This window comes from Ovis aries, chromosome 24, assembly GCF_016772045.2.
Source record: "Ovis aries strain OAR_USU_Benz2616 breed Rambouillet chromosome 24, ARS-UI_Ramb_v3.0, whole genome shotgun sequence".
NCBI lineage: Eukaryota > Metazoa > Chordata > Mammalia > Artiodactyla > Bovidae > Ovis > Ovis aries.
The window spans coordinates 9,107,610-9,131,214 of record NC_056077.1 but is presented as its reverse complement, the minus strand read 5'-3'; the positions used below and the strand labels follow the sequence as shown (position 1 = coordinate 9,131,214).

Here is a 23,605-nt window from a genome sequence, read left to right as displayed (position 1 = left end):
TTGATTCCAACAATTTGGGGTCCTGACCGTTCATGCAAGCACCCACCACCACTTCGATATGGCCCTATACCAGGTTTCTCCAGGTTAACTGCCTCCTGACCAGTTACTCCGTTCAGAATCTTCTAGGCACAACCCCTTTCTCTGCACTGCCTTGAAAAGAAGTGTCCTAATACATCAGACTGATTTTATCCCTCCCCCAGTTAAAAGTCTTCTTATAGTACCCATCTCCTTCCTGCTACGCTCTTCTCTCACCCTGAGAACAAAGGTGGAACTCCAGAACAAGCCACACACCAACTCTGCTGCTCTGGCTCATGGCTGGAAGTCACTTCCTATAGGAGGAGCATCTTTGGTTTCCTTGCAGAGCAGGATGAACTCTGCTCCAGTGGCATCCTGTGCCTACCCCAGCATGGGAGTTATCGCATTCATGATCTCATGTTATCTCATGAGATCCAGTGTACTCCAACTCCTCTTCTCAACAGACAGGAAAGTCTGAGGACAAGAACCAGGTCTGGATTAGTCTCAGCTGCAGCCCCGGAGCCTCCTGCAGAGCCTGCCATAGTGCAAAGCCCTGGATGCCCATGTGCTGAGCTTATGAGCGAACACGCAGGAGAATTCAAGGGGAAAAGACTGTTCAAAAATGCACTCTGGCTGGAGAACTAGGCTGCAGGGGAGCAGCGGTGTTTAAGCTGGAAGTGGAAAGAATGGACAGGATTCCAGTCAGTGGAGATGATAAGGAGAGGGATTTCAGGCAGAAGAGGTAGTGGAGGCAAAGAAGGGGCATGGGTGTCATGCAGGGTGTGTGCAGTGAGAAGTGAAAAGTGTACGTGTCATTGTGGCTTAGTGTTGTAAGTGAGAGTGGAGGTGTGTGTCAGGTATGTGTGTGTGTGTCATTATACAGGTATGTGGAGGTGAGTTGTATATGTGTGCATAGCGAATTCAAGTAGGTATGAGTGTAGCTGTATGCGTAGGTGTATAAGTATATGATATGTGTAAAGTGTATGATATGTTTTATGTATATGTACATATATATACATATATATACACACACACACACACACATATATATACATATATATGTACATATACATACACACCCTGGTGGCTCAGACAGTAAAGAATCTGCCTGCAATGCAGGAGACCTGGGTTCAATCCCTAGGTCGAGAAGATCCCCTGGAGAAGAGAATGGCTACCCTCTCCAGTCAATATTCTTGCCTGGAGAATTCCATGGACAGAGGAGCCTGGCAGGCTGCAGTCCATGGGGTCGCAAAGAGTCTGAATAGCATGAGTTTGAACTGGGTGGATCCACTTCTATGAATTTTTTCAGTAGTGAATTACTGTAGTACTTACTGCACAGTCCCCAGGGGTTGAATCTGCAGATATAAAGGAACCATGGATATGGAGGGCCACGTCCTCACTGCCTGCACCAACAGTCAGTGCTCCTAAACCCCACGTTGATCAAGGGTCAACTGTACCCACATATATACATACGTACATGTGTGACTATTTGTAGGTGTTAGAGTATCTGTGTTTGAAGATGTAACATGTATATGTTTTAGTGTGAGGGTATGTATAGAGTGCGAGGTCTTCCTTCGCAGCTCAGTTGGTGAAGAACCCACCTGCAATGCAGGAATCTACCTGCAGTTCAGGAATCCACCTTCAATGCAGGAGACCTGGGTTTGATTCCTGGGTCTGGAAGATCCTCTAGAGAAGGAAATGGCAACCCACTTCAATATTCTTGCCTGAAAAGTTCCAGGACAGAGGAGCCTGGCAGGCTACAGTGCATGGGGTGGCAAAGAGTTGGACGTGACTTAGCAACTAAACCACCACCATGTATAGGGTGTACAAAAGAGAGATGGAAAAAGTGATAGAAAGAGAGGGTATTGAGGTTGATGGGAATCTATACTGTGGGGTCTATTAACATAAGAGGAGACTGGATTTGATTCTGTGGGCAGTCTGTGACATGGAAGGGTTTGAGTAGAGATAGAGCTATGATTTGGGTGTTTAGGTGTACATTTTTAGGGGTGGCTTTGGGAGAGACCAGTTGTGAGGTGATTTTAATTGTCTCTTGTTAGCATTTCATTGGAAATGAATGAAACGATTCATTGAAAAAGACCCTGATGCTGGGAAAGATGGAGGGCAGGAGAAGGGGCGACAGAGGATGAGATGGTTGGATGGCATCACTGACTCAATGGACATGAGTTTGAGCAAACTCTGGGAGAGTGAAGGACAGGGAAGCCTGGCGTGCTGCAGTCCATGGGGTCACAAAGAGTTGAACAGGATTTAGTGACTGAACAACAAAAAGCATTTCATGAATAGATCCAATACAATCAGTCTCCCCTCTTTGAAAGGAGAGTCTTGAATATCTATTAACCTCATTTCTTCCAGCCTTTTGCAGCCTCTGTGACACTTCCATGGATTTACCCAGATATGAAGGGATGAATGCTAACTTATGACAGTTTCTGGAGATGAAATTATCTTTTCTCTGAGAAAATCTTGGCTGAACATTTTGATAAGTAATCACTGACCTTTCACTAAACAGCTCCTTTTAGGAGCTGAAGAGCAATTAGGTTTCTAAAAGCACAGCATTTAAATTTTATTAATAAGAATGGTTAAAAAAATCATTGCAAATTAATCTTCCTTTTCTATACTTCTTTTAACAAGATCACTTTTCTCCATTAAAGGTTAATTATTTTTCTTTGTCCTCAAAACTTCAGTTTATTCGCTGAAAATGTTTAAAGGTTTATCACCAAAATTCAGTTTATTTTGAAGATAAAGATTTTTTTTTTCCTTGTCCCATACAACTTATTTGGGTTAATTTGGGACTGTTTTCAAGTACAAAAAAAAAAAAAAATTCATGAAAGAGATAAAAATCATCTGCCCACACCTTTTTCTCGTGTATATGGTGTTTATAAGAATTAAAGCAGTGCTAAGAAAATTAAAAGTGAAAAAGTGAAAATGTTAGTCTCTCAGTCATGTCTGACTCATTGTGACCCCATGGACTGTAACCTGCCAGGCTCCTTTGTCCATGGAATTCTCCAGGTAAGAATACTGGAATGGGTAGTCATTCCCTTCTCCAGGGGATTTTCCCAACCCAGGGATTGAACCCAGGTCTTCCACATTGCGGGCAGATTCTTAACCATCTGAGCCACCAGGGAAGCCCCAAGTGCTAAGAATAATGCTTATTAATCCCTGGACCTAGATATTATCACACTAAGTGAAGAAAATCAGAGAAGGACAAACAGCCTATCACTCATATGTGCAATCTAAAAAGAAAATGATACAAATGAACTTATCTACAAAGCAGAAATAGACTCACAGACTTGGGAAACAAATTTACCAAAGAGGAAAGGCAAGAAATTAGGAGTTTGGGATTAACCGATACAAACTACTGTGATCCAATGTTACAGACTCTGCCTCCTGTGCTATGTCCATTCTTTCCATCACCAGCTATCCCTTAAGTCCTTTGTGGCAGGTCCTGAGTTAGAAGCTGGAGACCTAAAAACCAATTAATATGCATATATTTATATAATATATTGGGTTGGCCAAAATGTTTCTTATGTTTTTTATACCTTCTTATGGAGAAACCAGAACAAACCTTTTGGCCAACCCAATGTATATACATATCCCTGCTAGACTGAGGTGTCACCATCTAATGAATGAAACATAGACACAGAGGGATGGTACGGGGAGGGATATGGGAGGGGGGTTCAGGATGGGGAACACGTGTACACCTGTGGTGGATTCATGTTAATGTATGGCAAAACCAATACAATATTGTAAAGTAATTAGCCTCCAATTAAAATAAATAAATTTAAATTAAAAAAAACATTGACATAAATATATAGATTGTGAAGGTATAATATTGTTAGGCAAATGGAAATTTAAATGTTTCAATCAAATTAAGGATTTGTAAATGAAATGTTATGATGTCTGCGATTTCCTTCAGTATTATATGAGAGGAGTGGCTGGGAGTATAAATGAGACATGAGTTGGTCATGAATGAAGCTAGATAATGGGAAGATGGAGATCCATTCTACTATTCTACTTTTGTATGAGTTAAAATTTTTCCATCATAAAAAAAAGAAAAAAATGAATGGAGGAAGTAAAGAGCTTCCACTTTTAGGCAGATTATGTTTGGACGCATATTCATCATGATTTCTGCATTTCTTTCTTTGTTCCATATAACAGACTAGATTAACTCTCAGGGTAAATCTCAATTCCTTAATAGGACCTACAGAGCTTCACATCATCTGGCCCCTGCCTGCCTGGAGTGCCCCCCTTCCATCCTTTCATCCTTTCATCTTGGATTTCCAATCTCAGCTTAAGTGCCACCTCCTTGGGGAAGCCTTCTGGGATTTCTTTCTCACTCTTTCCAATCTTAGACCCATATTTTATTTTTTTCCTCCTAGTTTGCATGTATATATTCTTGTATGATTATTTGACTCATGTGTGTCTTCCCAATTAGCCTAAAAATTCAATGCAAGTAAAAATATTGCTCTTTGCACTACAGTATCCTTGGTGCCTAGCACAGTGCTTGACACCTAGAAACCACTCAGTAAATATTTACAGAGTAAATGAATCTCTATTAAATCTGTATACAAACCCCAGACTCATTACAGCCCTTTGTAAATAGGAATATAGGAGGGGAAAGTGAAGGTTGTCTGTTTCTCCCCAGTCTGCTAGAAAAAATCTTAAGAGTTGAGACTTTTGGTGTTTGGAACAGGAGCCCATCAGACTCCGAGAAGGAGGTGCAAGCTCTCAGGATCCAGGGCAATGTTGACATAGCAGCTTCAGCTCCGGATCAAATTTTCCACCCACCGCATATTTCCACCCTCCTTGGCTGACCCATGGGTGCTTACTTAGATGTGTTGGGAAGGAAGGGAGGAACCTAGAGAAGATCTCAGAAGTTACTGCACTCCAGGGACTCATAGACCTTTGTAGCCTGTCTCTCCGTGAGTCAGCCTTGGGCTGGAACTTTTGCCTGCCTCCCACAGTGTAGAGTATGTGATGTGGTCAGTGACGTCACTGAAGATTCTGCTAACTCAACGGGCTTTGCCTCTATTTGTGTATGTTACCTTGGGATTTTAGGAGTTGTCTCTGCAAGGAAGAGAGGATCTTGGAGCAATAACATGATTACTGCAGATCGATTACTAGGAGCACTAGTGGGAAAATGCCTTTGGATTCAGATGATTCCATGGTGTAGCTCTGGTTCCACCACTTAAAAAGCTGTGCAAGTTTGGGCAGGTCGCATAACTTCTCTGTGCTTTTGTTCCCTGAACTGTGGTGTTGGAATAATAATCTTTATCATATGGGATTTGTGGGGATTAAACAAAGTGGTAATATTGGCATATTTCCTTAGCACATAGAAGTGCTCAGAAGTGACATTGTTATAATTATAGCTTCAAATGCTATGGGGGAGCTGGGAGCAATGTTCTATATTACCAGGGAACACGGGAATGCCTTTGAAAATTAAGTCATATTTGAGCTATATCTTACATGCTAACTTCCCAGGTGGTGCTAGTGGTAAGAACCTGCCTGCCAATGCAGGGGACATAAGAGACATGGGTTCAATCCCTGGGTCAGAAAGGTTCCCTGGAGGAGGGCATGGCAACCCACTCCTGTATTCTTGCCTGGAGAATCCCATGGACAGAAAGGCCTATAGCCCATAGGGTCACAAAGAGTCAGCAGCAACTTAGCACAACCATGCTAATAACGTAATAGTATCTGCCATGTATGTTACATGCTAAGGAAATTCTGTGCTAAGCGCTTCATGCGTATTTTTGGCTTATTCAAAGCTCACTATTGTCCTGAGAGCATATGCTGTGTCCATCCACATTCTACAGGTAAAGCGAAGCTCAGAAAGGTTAAGCCACTTTTTCAAGGCTTCTTAGCTAATGGGTGAAGCCAGGATCATCATTTAGTTCCATTTGACTCTAAAAGCCATTGTCTTGGCCACTGAACTACCCAGTCTCTTAAAGGTTATGTTTGAGTTTTCCAACAGAGATGGAAAAGAAAGAGATGGATGTAGCATATTCCAAAAGGAAGAGCCTGAATATCTCTTCCTCTATTTGCATGTTTGTTATTGTTGGCTTGGAAGGCAGGGAAGTGATCAGTTTTGTCCCTCATTGTTCTCAGGCACATGCCAGCAACCTAGCCAGCGTTCAATAAATCTGTGTTGAATGAATGACAGATTTGATGGGCTCCATTTTCTCTCTATCCTGTGTTACACATCACAGCATGAGGCGACGAATGTGTTTATTTGTCCAAATTACCGCCTTCCGTAACTTAAAAAGGAAGGTATTCGTGAAACTGGGCAGTTTTGTAATTGGCCACGTGGCACATTTCTCGACAAGCAGCAAACATTTTCCAGTCCAGATGCTGAAGTCATCTCTGAGAACAGACTGATTGCCTTCTCTCCTGACACCCCGTCACCTCTCCCGGTGTCCAGCGTGTCTGAATTCTCTTTAAGGGCCTGAGATTCATTTCTGGTGACACTTACATTACAGGAGGAGAGATGAGAGGGTCACGTCAACAGAGACAAGCCCGGACTCTCGGCACTTAGCTCTTCCGACGAGGTATTTTTCCTTGAGGTTGATGCTACAAATGAAGCGCTGACCTGCGGTGTCAAGCAGTTGCATGTGGGAACAGGAGTAGGAAGGAGAAAGTGCGAAGCTGGGGGCAGCTTTCCCCCCGTGTGTACGCGAAGAGTGCCAATAAGCTGTCAAATAACATTAAGGTTCAAAACATACAGCCTTCAATTTGATTTCGCTAAGATGCCGGCTGCTGCAGGGAGGGAACACAATCGATTCTGTTTTGACAGCTCTCAGTGTTCGCTAAGCAGCAAAAGTCTCCACTCTGTGCCTGACTGATAAAAGCTCACCTGATTTGCAACTTAAATAGAACCCCATCTGAGCTGGAAGGGAGGCTCTCATCCTCCCACCAGACCTCCCTCCCTTTTGCTCTTGGACTTCTTCCTTTTCCTCTTTCTTTCTCAGCACTTGTTAAATTTCTCTCCCTCTCACTGTCTCTCTTCTATACTTACAGGAAGAGTTTACACAGTCCCTAATACCTGCCAGGCATCGGGCTGTAGGCTTTTCTTAAAATGCCTTGTTTCATTCCCATGACATCCTTATAAAGTAGGTGGAATTGTGTCTATTTACAGATGAGAAAACAGATGTTAATCGTGATTAAGAGCCTGCCTGGGGTTGTACAGCTAGCAACTGGCAAGAGTTGGGGATTTAAGTCCAGACCTCTCTAACTGGAAAAGTCCCTGCTTTTTCCTTTTTCCTTTTGGGCTAGTTTTGGCCGTGCTGGGTCCTCAGTGCTGAGTGGGCTTCTCTAGGTGCAGCGAGCGGGGCCGACTCCCCAGTTGCAGTGCTCGGGCGTCTCATTGCTGTGGCTTTTCTTGCTGCTGAGCATCCGAGGTGCACAAGCTTCCGTAGTTGCAGCTCCCAGGCCCTAGAGCGCAGGCTCAGTAGCTGTGGCGCACGGGCTTCGTTGCTCCGTGGTATGTGGGATTGTCCCGGATCAGGGATGGAACCCATCCATGTCTCCCCACCCTGGCCTGCAGATTCTTAACCACTGGACCACCAGGGAAGCCTGGTTGCTGTTTTCATGACATCAGTGGTCCTGAGCACTGGGGGGACGTTAGTCAGCTGGGGAGCTCTAACAGCATCTGTACTTCATCTCCAGCCCTGTATTTACTCAGTCTGGGGAGAGTCCTGGGCACAGAGTTGCTTTCCCCTTTATCCCCATCTCTCTTAGTGTACAACAGATGTGTGTGTTGAGGTAGGTAACGGAAAAGCCCCGAGGATGGTGGACTTCTTCTCCCATGCCTCTTCCGGGGGAGGACTCCTCCTTTGAGAAGCCGGTGGTGCAGGAAAGCTCAAGCGTGTCTCTGTCTTTTTGCCGCAGGTGGGCAAGTGGGAGAACCAGACCTTGAGCCTGAGGCATGCCGTGTGGCCCAGGTACAAGTCCTTCTCCGACTGTGAGCCGGACGACAACCATCTGAGCATCGTCACCCTCGAGGAGGCCCCCTTTGTCATCGTGGAAGACATTGACCCGCTGACGGAGACGTGTGTGAGGAACACCGTGCCGTGCCGGAAGTTTGTCAAGATCAAGTGAGTCTGGGGGTACGGTGGGTTGAACGTGCCCGATCGTGCCCAATCCTTTACAATGGCCTGTATCACTGATAACAACAGTACCTCTTGTTGTTGTTGTTCCATCGCTAAGTCGTGTCTGACTCTTTGCCACCCTACAGATAGCTGAGAAAAGAAGAGAAGCGAAAAGCAAGGGAGAAGGGGAAAGATATACCCAGGTGAATGCAGAGTCCCTAAGACTAGCAAGGAGAACTAAGAAAGCCTTCCTACGTGAACAGTGCAAAGAAACAGAGGAAAACAAAGGAATGGGGAAAACCAGAGATCTCTTCAAGAAAATTAGAGATACCAACAGAACAATATCTCTAAAATAATAATGAAGTGTAATATAAAACATACTCTATTATAATAGATAAGATCAGATTAGATAAGAATAGATTTTTTTTAAGAGTAGAACTATACCAGCTGGTTTGCATTCATTTCATTTCCAACAACAGTAATGGGGGGGGGGGGTTGTGGTTCTGCCCATTTTAAACACCATAAAAGCTGAGTTTACTGAAAGACTAAGAAGCGCATTCAAAGCCGCTCAGCTAGTAAATGAGAGAGACAGGACTCAAGCACTGGGCCATCTGACTCCACTGCCATATTCTTAACCATATGGTGAATCAACCCTCCCCTTCAGTCCTTCCTAAAATAATTATTTCTTTTGTTCTTTTCTGGTTGCTCCCTCCCCCAAACCATACCTTCCACTTCCTTCCACCTCCTTTCTAGTTTCCAGATCCACACTCCTCAGTATTTTCAAAACTTCTCTCCATACTGGGGTCAACATCTCCCTTCCAAGTGACTTTCTGATGTGAACCAGGTGGAACTGATCTCCTGGAGGTCTCCTTGGTCATCAGCAGCAAAGCCAGCATCACATCAAAGCTGCTTCTTTTATTATGATTAAAGAGAAACTGACAGTTAAATCAGAGCCTCTGGCAAAGGGCTCTCCCTAATCTATAAACCCTTTGGAGACTTGTAAAGTTTCATGGCTGAGTCCAAGATGCTGATTATAGTCTTTGTAATGCAAACATAAACACAAATACCACCCTGGTGGGGAATTCACAAAAGGACAAAGCCTGTAATTGGATGGAAATCTTTTTTTTTTTTTTCTGAGCATTGTGCGATCGCCTTCTTTCGCCTGGAAAATCCTGGCTTGTCTGTCCTTCAAGTCTGAAGCACTTCCTCCCCAAGCTGGGCTGGTTCTCCCTACTTCCACAGTACTGCGTCTGTCTCTGTCTCTTAATTCACTCAGGCTGTTGTGATGAATTCCCACGAGAGGGCGGCTTAAATAACAGCCTCACAGTTCTGGAGGCGGGGAAGTCCACGGTCCAGGTGCCGGCAGGTCTGGTGTCTGATGGGGACCCTCTTGTTTGCATGTGGCTGTCGTCTTCTTACCCGCTGATTCTTATCAGGGCACTGCTTCCATTTAGAAAGGTTCCACTCTCACGACCTAATTGCCCCCCCGAAGCCCCACCTCCAGATAGCATCACAGCGGGGATCAGGGTTTCAATATAGGAATTTGAGAGGAGCATAAACATCCAGTCTGTAGCCCTCTCTTGTTTATCTGTCTCACTTGTTTTTGTGGTTTTAAGTGTGTCCATATTTTCCCCAGAGTATTAGCTTCTCTGGTGACTCAGACAGTAATGAATCTGCCCACAGTGCAGGAGACCTGGGTTCGATCTCTGGGTCAGGAAGATCCCCTCGAGAAAGAAATGGCAACCCACTCCAGGATTCTTGCCTGGAGAATTCCATGGAATTCCCTAAAGTCCATGGGGTGGCAAAAGAGATGGGCATGACTGAGCAACTGTTACTTTCACTGTCATTAGCTGTCTAAATGCAGGGAACGTGGTGTATTAAGCTGTGCCCTCAGTGACAAGCACAGAACGTGACACACAGTGTTGATGACGCCTGAACTGAGGAGCGAATGGATACTTTTCCTCCCACCTGCCAAATTCCAACCTCAGTTATTATTATATGAGATGCAAATCCCCACGGCTCAGTGCTTTGGATAAAGATAATTTTTTAAAAATATGATTGCTAAATGTACGATGAAGGCGCATTTTGGTTTGGAGACATTTTTATCAATGAGTAACCTTTCTGGGGCTGAAGTTCTGAATGGATTATTCAGTAAGTAATCATCGGCTTTTTTTGGAGTCATCAGCCTCTTCAGGGTTGAAATTCTGAATAGATTAGTCAATAAATAAATACTCATGAAGCATAGTTTCTGTGTTAGTCACTGTGCTGGGCATGGGAGATGCATCAGTAAATAAGGACAAATCTTGCAGTCAAGGCCTGCACAAGTGTTAAAAAAAAAACCAACTCAGCCAATAAGGAAACAGAGCAGCTCTATATTAGGATAAACCCTGTGAAAGATGTGAGTAAGGTGGCAGCATCAGAGATAACTGGAGGTATGCGGGGCTCCTCCAGCTCGCACAGGTAAGGCTTACGGTGATATATAAGGGAGGAGAGGGAGCCAAGCACGTGATGAACGAGGAAGAGCCAGCCAGGTAGAGGACAGGTGCAAAAGGCCTTGAGGGAAGAGAGAGATTGGCGAGTTTGGGAAACAGAAGGAAGTACTTGGAAGTGATGAGCTTGGGATGAGGGTGGGGGAATGATATTGGATCGGCCAAGAAGTTCGGTAGAGTGTTTCCATGGAAAAAAAACAAATGAACCCAATAGAAGGGATTACGTGGGAAAGTTGACAAAGGAGGTTTTGACTTCAGTGGGTGTTCTTTGAGCAGATGGTCAGATGAACTGGGTCTTTGAACTTGTCCAAATGAAGAAAGCAGAGTAGCTGACACGAAGCAAAGAGTATAACCCCACTGGGGCACCTCCTTTATAATAACAATATCTCGTCTGCTTCAGTAAGGCCAGTCAGGCCCGGCCTCTTATGCTTCACACTCGATCACTGCAGTTTAAAGTCTTTAAAATCAGAAGCCTTGGAGCTGAAAGCAGTAGATCACCAAGTCCTGAGACACACGGTCTAGAGGAAATGAGCCTACAGATATATTACTGTCTTTAAAAGAATCGACTTTTCAACTGAACAATATAAACCGACTAACTGGTTCAAATTCACATTTTGTGGTGGTGTGGAAGGTGGTGGCTTGCAGTTTTTCTTTTCCCACTTGGTGACGTGAGAAGCTTGCTGTGCTTCTAGGTGTCTTTGATTTACCTGAAAGCAATGGAAAATAACTAGGGTCCATTAATCCCACTGTAACACAGATTAAATCAATTGTATTTCCTAAAGATAACATCTTTGAGGCAGGGTGATTGGTTCCATTGAGAACTCCCATTAGACAACATGATTGTGTTCATTTTTCTTGGAGATATTCTTTCAGGGAAAGCCCTTTGGCTATCACTTCTGGCAAATGGTAGGATCTTGAGAACACAGATCAGTCTTCTAAAAAATCAGGTAGTAGGAAATGAGCTGAGAAACCGGACTTTTCTTCTAATCTGCTTTAGTTGAGTGTTAAGACATGAATAGAAAATTGAAGAACAATTATCTAATTTGATATGTAGGGATAAATGGCTATTTGTTGTTGCTCAGTAGCTTAGTTGTGTCCGACTCTTTGCAATACCATGGACTGCAACATGCTAGGCTTTCCTACCCTTCACCATCTCCCAGAGCTTGCCTAAATTCATCTCCACTGAGTCAGTGATGCCATCCAAGCCATCTCATCCTCTGTTGTGCCCTTCTACTCCTGCCTTCCTTCTTTCCCAGCATCAGGGTCTTTTTCAGTGAGTCAGCTCTTCACATTGGATGGCCAGAATTGGAGCTTCAGCTTCAGTATCAGTCCTTCCAATGAATATTCAAGATTGATTTCCTTTAGGATGGATTGGTTTGATCTCCCTACAGTCTAGGGGACTCTCAAGAGTCTTCTACAATACCACAGTTCAAAAGCATCAATTCTTTGGCATTCAGCCTTCTTTATGGTCCAGCTCTCACGTCCATACATGACTACTGGAAAAACCATAGCTTTGACTAGACACTTTCGTCAGCAAAATAATGTCTCCGCTTTTTAATATGCTCTCTAGGTTTGTCATAGCTTTTCTTCCAGGGAGCAAGCATTTTTTAATTTCATGGCTGTGGTCACCATCTGCAGTGATATTGGAGCCCAAGAAAGTAAAGTCTCTCACTGTTTCCATTGTTTCCCCATCTATTTGCCATAAAGTGATGGGACCAGATGCCATGATCTTAGTTTTTTGAATGTTGAGTTTTAAGCCACTTTTTCACTCTCCTCTTTCACTTTCATCAGGAGGCTGTTAAGTTCCTCTTCACTTTCTGCCATAAGTGTGGTGTCATCTGCATATCTGAGGTTGATATTTGTCCCAGAAATCTTGATCCCAGCTTGTGCTTCATCCAGCCCAGCATTTTGCATGATGTAGTTTACATATAAGTTAAATAAGCAGGGTGACAATATACAGCCTTAACATACTCCTTTCCCAATTTGGAACCAGTCCATTTTTCCATGTTTGGCTCTTGACCTCCATACAGGTTTCTCAGGATGCAGGTAAGGTGGTCTGGTATTCCCATCTCTTTAAGAATTATCCGCAGTTTGTTGTGATCTACACAGTCAAAGGCTTTAGTGTAGTCAATGAAACAGAAGTTTTTCTGGAAATTCTTGCTTTTTCTGTGATCCAGTGTATGTTGGCAATCTAATATCTGGTTCCTCTGCCTTTTCTAAATCCAGCTTGAACATCTGGAACTTCTTGGTTCACATACTGTTGAAGCTTGGCTTGTAGAATTTTGAGCATTACTGTGCTAGCATGTGAGATGAGTGCAATTGTGCGGTAGTTTGAGCATTCTTTGGCATTGCCCTTCTTTGGGTTTACAGTGAAAACTGGTCTTTTCCAGTTCTGTGGCCACTGCTGAGTTTTCCAAATTTGCTGGCTTATTGAAAGCAGCACTTTCATAGCATCATCTTTTTTTTTTTTTTTTTTTTTTTAAACTTTACAATGCTTTAATGGTTATGCCATACTTTGACATGAATCCGCCACAGGTGTACATGAGTTCCCAATCCTGAACTCCCCTCCTACCACCCTCCCCATATCATCTCTCTGGGTCATCCCAGTGCACCAGCCCCAAGTATCCTGTATCCTGTATCAAACCTAGACTGGCAATTCGTTTCTAACATGATAGTATACATGTTTCAATGCCATTCTCCCAAATCATCCCACCCTCTCCCTCTCCCACAGAGTCCAAAAGTCTGTTCGATACATCTGTGTCTCTTTTGCTGTCTCGCATACAGGGTTAGCATTACCATCTTTCTAAATTGCATATATATGTGTTAGTATACTGTATTGGTGTTTTTCTCTCTGGCTTACTTCACTCTGTATAATCGGCTCCAGTTTCGTCCACCTCATTAGAACTGATTCAAATGTATTCTTTTCAAATGGCTGAGTAATACTCCATTGTGTATATGTACCACAGCTTTCTTATCCACTCATCTGCTGATGGACATCTAGGTTGCTTCCATGTCCTGGCTATTATAAACAGTGCTGCAATGAACATTGGGGTATATGTGTCTCTTTCAATTCTGGTGTCCTCAGTGTGTATGCCCAGCAGTGGGATTGCTGGGTCGTATGGCAGTTCTCTTTCCAGTTTTTTAAGGAATCTCCACACTGTTCTCCATAGTGGCTGTACTAGTTTGCATTCCCACCAACAGTGTAAGAGGGTTCCCTTTTCTCCACACCCTCTCCAGCATTTATTGCTTGTAGACTTTTGGATTGCAGCCATTCTGACTGGTGTGAAATGGTACCTCATTGTGGTCTTGATTTGCATTTCTCTGATAATGAGTGATGTTGAACATCTTTTCATGTGTTTGTTAGCCATCCGTATGTCTTCCTTGGAGAAGTGTCTATTTAGCTCTTTGGCCCATTTTTTGATTGGGTCATTTATTTTTCTGGAATTGAGCTGCATAAGTTGCTGATTTGAAATGGCTCAGCTGGAATTCCGTCACCTCCACTAGCTTTGTTCATAGTGATATTTCCTAAGGCCCACTTGACTGCACTCCAGGATGTCTGGCTCTAGGTGAGTGATCACACCATCATGGTTATCTGGGTCATTAAGATCTTCTTTGTATAGTTCTTCTGTGTATTCTTGCCACCTCTTCTTAATATCTTCTGCTTCTGTTAAGGCCATACTGTCTCTGTCCTTTATTGTGCTCATCTTTGCGTGAAATGTTCCCTTTATATCTCTAATTTTCTTAAAGAGCTCTCTAGTCTTTCCCATCTGTTGTTTTCCTCTATTTCTTTGCATTGATCACTGAGGGAGGCTTTCTTATCTCTCCTTGCTATTCTTTGGAACTCTGCATTCAGATGGATATATCTTTCTATTAAATGGCTATACTGGCAGTTAATCCCCTAAACTGTCAAATCTTTGGTGAGAAGAGAGGGAATGTATTTTCAATCACTTATGTGAGAAGTACTTTAGATACTTTATTTGTCCAACTATTATGTAAGGTTGGTATCAGCTTTCTCCACAAACGAGTATGTAAATCAAAGTCTGTGAATGAAGAGGCCCGTCTGAATCTCCATGCTTGTTAAGGGCAGACCCAGGATTTGAAATTCTGTCTGACTTGCAGGCGTATCCACTGGCCACACTGGGAAATGGTAGAGCCGAGAACTGATGATTCATTGGATCCCTCTCCCTGTATATGTTCTGATGAGTCTCCCTGTCTCCCGGGTAATGGCAGAGAACGGAGACTCTCAGATGTCTGGGTCGTTGTCACGCCCCCTCCACATGCACTCAAGGTCTGTGATAGAACCAGTGCAAGTCCCCACTGTGGTCTGTGTTCGCATCGTTTCCATGTTCAATCCAACTAGTGCACTTTCTGCTTGTCTTTTTCACTCCACGTCCCCAGGATCTCGTTCCCTGTCTTTACAGGGAGTAGCTACTCAGGGGTGCTTGTGGGGTGAAAATACATCAGTGACCACTGGCATCTAGAATGCACTAAGTGTTAGGGAACTTGGGGAATAATTAGCCTGGAGACTGACTGAGGTTCCCAGTGAGGTCAAAGAAGCAGCAAGGCCCCGATATGGCTGTCACCTTGAACCTTAAACCTTAACTCCTGTCCAGATTGTCCCAGGTGAAGGAAAAGACTGTAATAGAATAAGGGAAGAAGCAGAGAATGAAGGCGATACAGATGGAAAGAGGTGCTAAAGAGGCACTGATGCACAGCCTATAGTGGCCAAAGAGAAAAATAGAGAATTTGATATGGGCATGTTTTTCCAAGAGCCATAGATACCAAGAAGAAAATCATATTTGGACATGCCATTAATTGAATGTACTTAGGACATGCTTCTCTATTTATGACAGTCGCAACTCCAGCTTGACCCTTTCTGCTCTGGGAAATTGGTGGAGAGAAGAAAGGTCCCTACTTCCTGTTGTATTATAGAATTAAGTCCCCCAACCGTCTGTCATCTGTAAATATATGCGGTGTGGCCTCCCCCAGCCCCCAGGCTGAGGGCAGCAGGGCCCGAGCAGGTTGCCCAGCCTCAAGGCTGGAGAGTGAGGTCTCTGTGGTGGTTCTGGCTGGCAGATGCAAGTCAGTTGAGCAGAACTCAAAAACAGGATCGGCAGGGGCAGTGGTGAAGACAGCAATTTAGGATAGGTGATCTGTGACCCTGAGATAAAGAAAACACTGGGGACGGGGAAGGTTTCATTCTGGAACTCACTTCCATTACTCAAAGTTAGACTGTCAAATCTACCCATATTCTTGGATATAGATGTATACCAATGGTGCTTAATATGTGTGTGTGGTTAGCCAATTACGTATATGGTATATACTCACTCCAGACAACTTGGGGGGGGGGGACTAAAAATATGAAAAAAGAAAGACATGTCTTACCATTCAAAAATAGCTCTGCTTCCTATTTCATTGTTTTTCCATCCAACTACATCATAAGCTCATTTGTTTTTATATCGCTTTGACTATTCTGTATGTATCACTGTGTAACCTCCTTTTCTCATGTGATATGGAAACATAAGTATTTTCCTATGATGCTGTTAGAATTCTGTAAACATCGTTTTAGTGCTTCGGCAACAGTTCATTCTAGTACTTAAGATGTGCCAACAATGGAATATTCAGGCAGCGCGGACCCCGTGACAGGCATATGTCAGCATCAGAGCCTCGTGCGAATCGAACGCCCCAGAGCAAGGTGGAGCCAAGTGCATTGCCCAGAGAGGTCCTGATCCTCCCACATGAGTTGTTAAAATAGTTTTTATTATCAATTAGGAAGACCTCAGTTTCCTCCCCCTTTTAAAAGCATTTCTGGTTTTGCTGTGGGTGTCCTTTGAGTATGACTTGGTCAAGTAAATAAAGCACAGTGGCTGGTACAAAGCAACAAGTGTAACCTGGGTAGGTTTGGATAGGTCTTAAGACAGCAATCAATGCCTTCTGTATTTTAATAGGGCTTTTTCCTGATGAAGGGCATTGCTATTTAATAGTGTCACTGTTTACCCTTCCTGCCATGTAGGGAAAATGTTATGAATGAGCCTTCATTTGACATATGACTCAATCAAGAAATATTAAGTTGATAGACTCAGGCACAGCGTAGACCCCAGGTCGCCTGATTCTTAGCTGAGAATTCCTAGTTTTCTTCAGCAAGGAAAGTGCCTTTCTTAAGGAGGTAAGGCACCCATTTTTCTCCCCTTTGGTTGCTAACCTCTATCTTTAGTGAAAGAATAAGGCAAAACTCTCCTTGCTCTGGTAATTTCATGTCTTCCTCTCCTCCATTTTCCACCGTTTTTTTTTTTTTTTAAAGAATTCAGTTTAGATCAGATGACTAAATGGATCTAAAGCGGTTTGATGTCTTACAAGCTCTAAAAACTAAGAGGTAGTAATTCTCATCTGTACAATGGGGATCTGAATACTACCTAATTAAGAGAAATGTCATGAAGATTAATCCAAGAATTAATATGAAGCATTTATCACAGTGCCTAGCAAATAATAAATACTCAGTAAACATTACATGTTGTCACAATTACTGTCATCATTAAGAACACTTTCTGTTTCTGCGGTCATACACCTACTGCTTGTCCTTGGAAAAACCACTTCCTCATTTTAAGCCTCAATTTCCCGTGTGAAAAATGGCGGAACAGTGTAGATGATGACCGTGAGCACATTTCCCGCGACTCACCCTCTGCCGTCCCGGGGTTGTCTCTGCAGCAATTCGACCAACGAAGGCATGAACGTTAAAAAGTGCTGCAAGGGCTTCTGCATCGACATCCTCAAGAAGCTTTCCAGAACGGTGAAGTTCACCTATGACCTTTACCTGGTGACCAACGGGAAGCACGGCAAAAAAGTGAACAACGTGTGGAACGGGATGATTGGGGAGGTGAGTCCCCCTCCACGCCCGGGGCCCTCGGGGCGGCGGGAAGGATGGGCACAGATGGCTCTCTTTTCGGCTTTCCGTCCAGGTGGTCTACCATCGGGCGGTCATGGCTGTCGGCTCGCTCACCATCAACGAGGAGCGTTCCGAAGTGGTGGATTTCTCTGTGCCCTTCGTGGAGACGGGAATCAGCGTCATGGTTTCCAGAAGTAACGGCACCGTCTCACCTTCTGCTTTTCTAGGTATGTGAACTTCGTAGCCACTGTTGCCTTCCTGTCGGGAGTCACAGCTATTCTGTCTTGTTTGCTCAAATGACAGGACCAGTTAGGACCTTGTTCAGTTCCGTTTAACCACATGAGCATATTGAAAGCGTCTTGCATTTGAATTATCCCGATTTTTCCACCGGTTAACATCTTTCATTTATCTTTAACTTGGAAATAGCCGCTAAAAATACAATCACATATTCCGATACTGCCCTTGATGGTGTAGAATATAGATTAGGAGATATATTGCTTAGAGCCTTGAAAGCATTTAAAAAATAAACCTGTCGGCCCACAGTTAATTTAAGTCAGCTCATAAACTTTTATTTAGCAGCCACATACCCATCCTCCATCCCTCATTAGAATGACAGTCATTTATTTACTGGATGTGAGAGTAAAAATAATGATGACTGTGCGATGATTTATACCAGGACTCCGACAAACAAAACAGAAGCGGTCTGAAGAGGATATACCATTTTAAAATTAATGGAATCATATTTTAAATGTGACTATCCTTTAAAGCTGAATGGTTTATAAGGGAGGAAATTCTTCTTACTCTCCTTTTAACTACCTCATAAATTTATGTTTTTACGTTAAAGGTTTGTGCTTTTTAAACCAATTTTTTTCTATCATCTAGTTTTCTTTAGCACCTATGCTTTCAGTAGCCTGGCTGGTGTAGATGAAACTGCATGGGACGTAGCCAAGCATTTTAAATCTTTTCTTTAAAGGAAATCATTGTGCTGAATGTTTTGTCATCATAAATAGGTTTTGAAAGTGGCTGTCTTAAAGATCATAGGGTTCAGATTAACTTCCCCTTGGCATTCCCATATAACCTTCCAGATTTGGAAAGGTTGAGACAAACACTGACGCCCTAAGAAAACTGCATGAGAAAGAGAAAACAGATTAGGGTCAAGTGGGCTTCCCCGGTGATTCATGCAGTAAAGAATCCGCCTGCAATGCAGGAGACCCAGGTTTGATCCCTGGGTCGAGAAGATTCTCTGGAGAAGGGCATGGCTACCCACTCCAGTACTCTTGCCTGGAGAATCCCATGGACAGAGGAGCCTGGTGGGCTACAGTCTGTGGGATCACAAAGAGCTGGACACTAACACTTCCACTTCACTTTCTAGGGTTAAGTGAATTTCTTACATTTTTTTCAAAAAAAAAAAGCTTTATTAGAGAACTGAAATGCAGACGAGGACCAATTTGTGGACACTAGCCCCTAGCCCCTAATCTTACCGTTCCACTGTCTTTATTCATATGTGGTGTTAGCATCTGTGCTTCATTCTCTTGAGTGAAATATTGACTAACAGGATTTTGGATACTGCCTGACTCACAGACACATACGGATTTACTGTTTTCATTTTTGATAATCCACTTAAGCTGTTGAAATCCTTACCACTCACTGGATTTGATTTTGCACTCACCTCAATTTTTGTAACCTTTGTTGGAGTAACATGGACCTTGACAAATACACACCTCATTAGGTTCCTTTTGGGCCTTGTCTGATATGGACCAGACAGTAAAGAATCTGCCTGCAATGCACGAGGCATGAGTTTGATCCCTGGGTCAGGAAGGTCCCTGGAGAAGGGAATGGCAACCCACTCCAGTATTCTTGCCTGGAGAATTCCACGGACAGAGGAGTCTGGTGGGCTACAGTCCATGGGATCACAAAGAGTTGAACATGACTGAGCGATTAACACTTTTTCACTTTCTGATATGGCTAGTGATGCCCATATCTTAGTAAAGGAGCCTCAATGTATCATGAAAAATACTACTCACTGACATTGACAACATGAGCAGACTGTTCGTAGTTATCAGATATACTCTCACATTAGTCACCCTAATCATTTTCTCACTACTCCCTGTTGGATCCTTTAACAGAAATCTTGGGCCCTGGAGGTTAAGAAAGGGTTGGAGGAAGGGATTTCATGAAAGAAATGGAAAGAGATCTGTTTCTTATCACGAACTATCCATTCATCTCCTTAGTGAGCTACAGAGAAATTTTGATCCACTTCAATCAAAGAGGAAAAAAAAATATATCAACTGATTTGCCTTGTAAATATGGGTCACTGATATTGAATCTGGTCTCAACCCAGTTTCCCTAGATTTTTATCTTTACCTGCACTAGTAGAACATTTCCGTAAAAGTCAAGTATTTTTGCTCAACTTAAATAAATCTCTTTTCCACCCCACTCTTCCTACTGCACCTTAAAAGATAAATTGTAAGCAGAGGAATCTGTTTTCAATGCTGTTTTTACACAGTAGGCTTAATATTCTTCCTAGTCACCAAATTGCATCCCTATTCGATTGACTTGCACCCCCTCATTTACGGTCATTATTTGCAGGTTTTGAAAGCCATAATGAACCATGCTAAGCTACATTTTTCCATTCACTGGCTCAGTCATCTGGAAGAGCCAAACATTCGCAATCTGATTGCATTGCTCTTCATTATTTCCTATTCTCTCTCCTCCGAAAACTCCATTAACTCACATCGGAAACGCTTGTAGGTAATGCCTCTGAGCTTTTGTGTGAAAATGTAACCAGTGACTCTTCAAGGACAAAGATGACATCTCTCGCAATGTTTCCATTCAGTTAGCTCTAAAGACTTTCCAAGAAGGTTAGCATCTTTGATCCACAGACATACTGAGCTGGAGTCTCTTCTGGATTAAAGTTCCTTCACAGACAGATGTTGAATCTGATTTAAGCCAGTAGAAATAGTAATCCAGAGCTATCTCAAAATATTTCTGGGTCACATCGTAGACCCGACAGATGGCAGCTCATGACTGCCCTGTGTGCTCAGCCACTCAGTCAAGTCCAACTCTCCGCGGCCCCATGGGCTGTAGCTGCCAGGTTCCTCTGTCCATGGCATTCTCCAGGCAAGAATACTGGAGTGAGTTGCCTACACCAGGGATTGAGGATCAAACCCACGTCTCTTGCGTCTCCTGCATTGGCAGGCGGATTCTTTACCACTAGTGCCACCTGGGAAGCCCCACCATTGTTCTAATGATTTGCTTTGTTGTGGTGTGTGAGTGTGTGTGTGTGTGTGTGTGTGTGTGTGTGTGTGTGTGTGTGTGGTGTATGGACATAGCCATCCCTTCATGGGTACCTGAAACCAGAATTCTACAGCAGAATCTGTCATGCTCATTAGTCAAGTGACAGATGTCATCACTTCAAAGTGAGAAAACATCTGGGATAAGCTGTTTGATCATTTTTCATCTGATTTTCTGAACAGTTTAGTGATTGGGACATATCAGGGGCCCTATGAAGTTCACTGCAGTCTTTCAGATTCTGCCCTGTGAGTACAAGAATTCAGGGAGGATTTCCCCTAATATTTTTAATAATGTCCTCATTACCCTCAGAGAAAAGAAGTTATCAGATTAACAAGTATGCATATTTTAAACTGAGTTTCCCTGGTGGCTGAGTGGGAAAGAATGTGCCTGCAATGCAGGAGGTGAGGGTTCAATCCCTGGGCCAGGAGGATCCCCTGGAGAAAGAAATGGAAATCCACTCCAGTATTCTTGCCCAGAGAATCCCATGGACAGAGGAACCTGGCAGGCTACAGTCCATGGGGTCCCAAAGAGTTGGACATGACTTAGTGAGTGAGCCCACAAACAGCTATGTGATGAAGGTTCCATAAGAATCCAAAGGGACAGCTACTAGGTTTCTGAGCATGTGAAAGTGTGGGGAGAGCGGTGTGCCTGGAGAGGGCATAGAAACTCCACGCTTTTTCCCCAAACCTTGTCCTATATATCTTTCCATCTGGCTGTTGATTCATACCTTTTAACATTCCTTGTGATTAATGGGTAAATAAATGGCAACCCACTCCAGTGTTCTTGCCTGGAGAATCCCAGGGATGGGGGAGCCTGGTGGGCTGCCATCTATGGGGTCACACAGAGTCGGACACGACTGACGTGACTTAGCTGCAGCAGCAGCATACTGAGTAAACTAGTTTCTTGAGTTTTGTGAGACGCTCCAGTGAGTTATGTGAGACGTCTTAGCAAATAAACACCAACGTTTTAAACTAGTATTCCTTTGTCAGGACCCTGGACAGCACCCCACCACACCCACCACCACCCAAGCAGCTATTCCATTTAATTTGTTATGTGTATGCAGTGTTCAAGGGCTTCCCTGATGGCTCAGTGGTAAAGAATCTTCCTGCAATACAGAAGATTCAGGTTCGATCTCTGGGTCGGGAAGATCCCCTAGGGGAGGGCATGGCTCCCCACTCCAGTATTCTTGCCTGGAAAATCCCATAGAGAGAGGAGCCCGGCAGGCTACAGCCCATGGGGTCACACAGAGTCGGGGACAACTAAAGCCACTGAGCATACACAGTGCAAAACACACCACCAAATACTTGACACGTGTATGCTCCTTTACTCATTACAATGATTCTCCTCTGGTAAGACACACTATGCCATTAGCTCATCCAACTTGGAGAATTACTTTAACATCTCTATTCTTGAATATTAAGTAATTTTTAACCTCCTAATTTTTCATTTATGTCTCTTCCTTTTTGAATAAACCTCATTACCAAATTGCTTTGATTTCAGGGACATGATGTGATTTGTACTCAAGTTAAAAATAAGATAAATTTCAGTTATAGTCTTATTAATTTCTTTGAGCTCATTTTGTATATTTAAGTCAAGTAAGTTGTGTTTGTACCTATTGCTTCTTAATGTATTTGCCCTATCAAACTGCATTACAAATTATCCCTTCAGGTTTTAAAATTATTCAATATAGTCAAAGCTTCAGACATATTAACTTTTTATTATATATTATAAGCTCATTACATTGGAATTTGTGATGATCTGTGTTAAGTAATCACAGACTTTAATAAAATGGTGGCCTGCTATCAGCCTAGTTCTTTATTATTATTACTAGCTTCATTAGAAAAAATTCAAAAATAATAAAATGTCTATTATTCCAGAGGTATTACTGTGCTTTTTATATTTTATTCTTAGAAAATATTTGCTCATGATGAAAAAATTCTAAGTTCATTGGCATCCAAGGGCAGTTTTTTCCCAAATGCGATCAGGTAAAGATATGTTCATTTAAAAAATGTTATTCTCAGTTGATTTTCTAGCAATCTATGTCATACATGGATAAAATGGCTCCATTCAGCTCAGTTTCATATTCTTGTTCAGTTTTAATAAAAACATTAATTTATTTTACATAATATCTCCTATCTTTCTAAAATGATCTGAGATTTAGAACCCTGTGTCTCGCCCTATTCTTCTGAGACACCCACACGAAAATGAACTGATGAAAACTATTTTTAGGGGAAATAACCACCATCCATCTACTACCTCATTGCCTCTATCTTCAGCGATGTGTTCTCATTGAATTATCGTGTGACTGTAATATCCTCAAATGACTTTTCAATTGCATTGAATCCCATTACCAACCTCAACAAGATTTTTGAATTGTAGAGATCTCATCTGTCTAAAGCAGAAGGTAAAAGGAAGAGAGTAATAGCAGAGGGGGCAGACTGTGACTCTCCCATATTCTTGTCACTCCCATAATTTTATGACCTTTTCTTGCAGGTTATAATTCTCCCTTTACTTCTGGGGTTCCCCACACATCATCCCTCCAGCGTGTTAGGATAAAAATGAAAATAAAACTCATGCTGGTTTGCAGAAGCATTGTGGTTGACTATTCAAGTCTAGTCTTGTTTCTCTTTAGCTTTGGTTCCCTGGATGATGCTATAATTACCTATGACCCTGTGGCCTCTTTATTTGCATTTTCACTTTCTCCTTTGGTTTTATCATTCTATTTTGTTTTTATTATCCTTGACCTGGTTTGTAAAATGTCATATGCTCTTCTCTATTTTTATCCTATTGTATGCAGTCTTATAAAATACCTCAAGTATTTTGTA

The 23,605-nt window shown here is 42.8% G+C and overlaps 1 protein-coding gene across 1 annotated transcript in view; it reads left to right on the top strand.

Moving 5' to 3' along the window:
- GRIN2A (glutamate ionotropic receptor NMDA type subunit 2A) overlaps positions 1–23,605 on the top strand; it is a 440,165-nt gene that overhangs the window by 326,300 nt on the left and 90,260 nt on the right. The window contains exons 4-6 of the mRNA XM_027961880.3: positions 7,915–8,120; positions 17,309–17,477; positions 17,560–17,713. Of these exons, the coding sequence (XP_027817681.1) occupies positions 7,915–8,120; positions 17,309–17,477; positions 17,560–17,713 (529 nt within the window). The remainder of the gene's footprint in view (positions 1–7,914; positions 8,121–17,308; positions 17,478–17,559; positions 17,714–23,605) is intronic.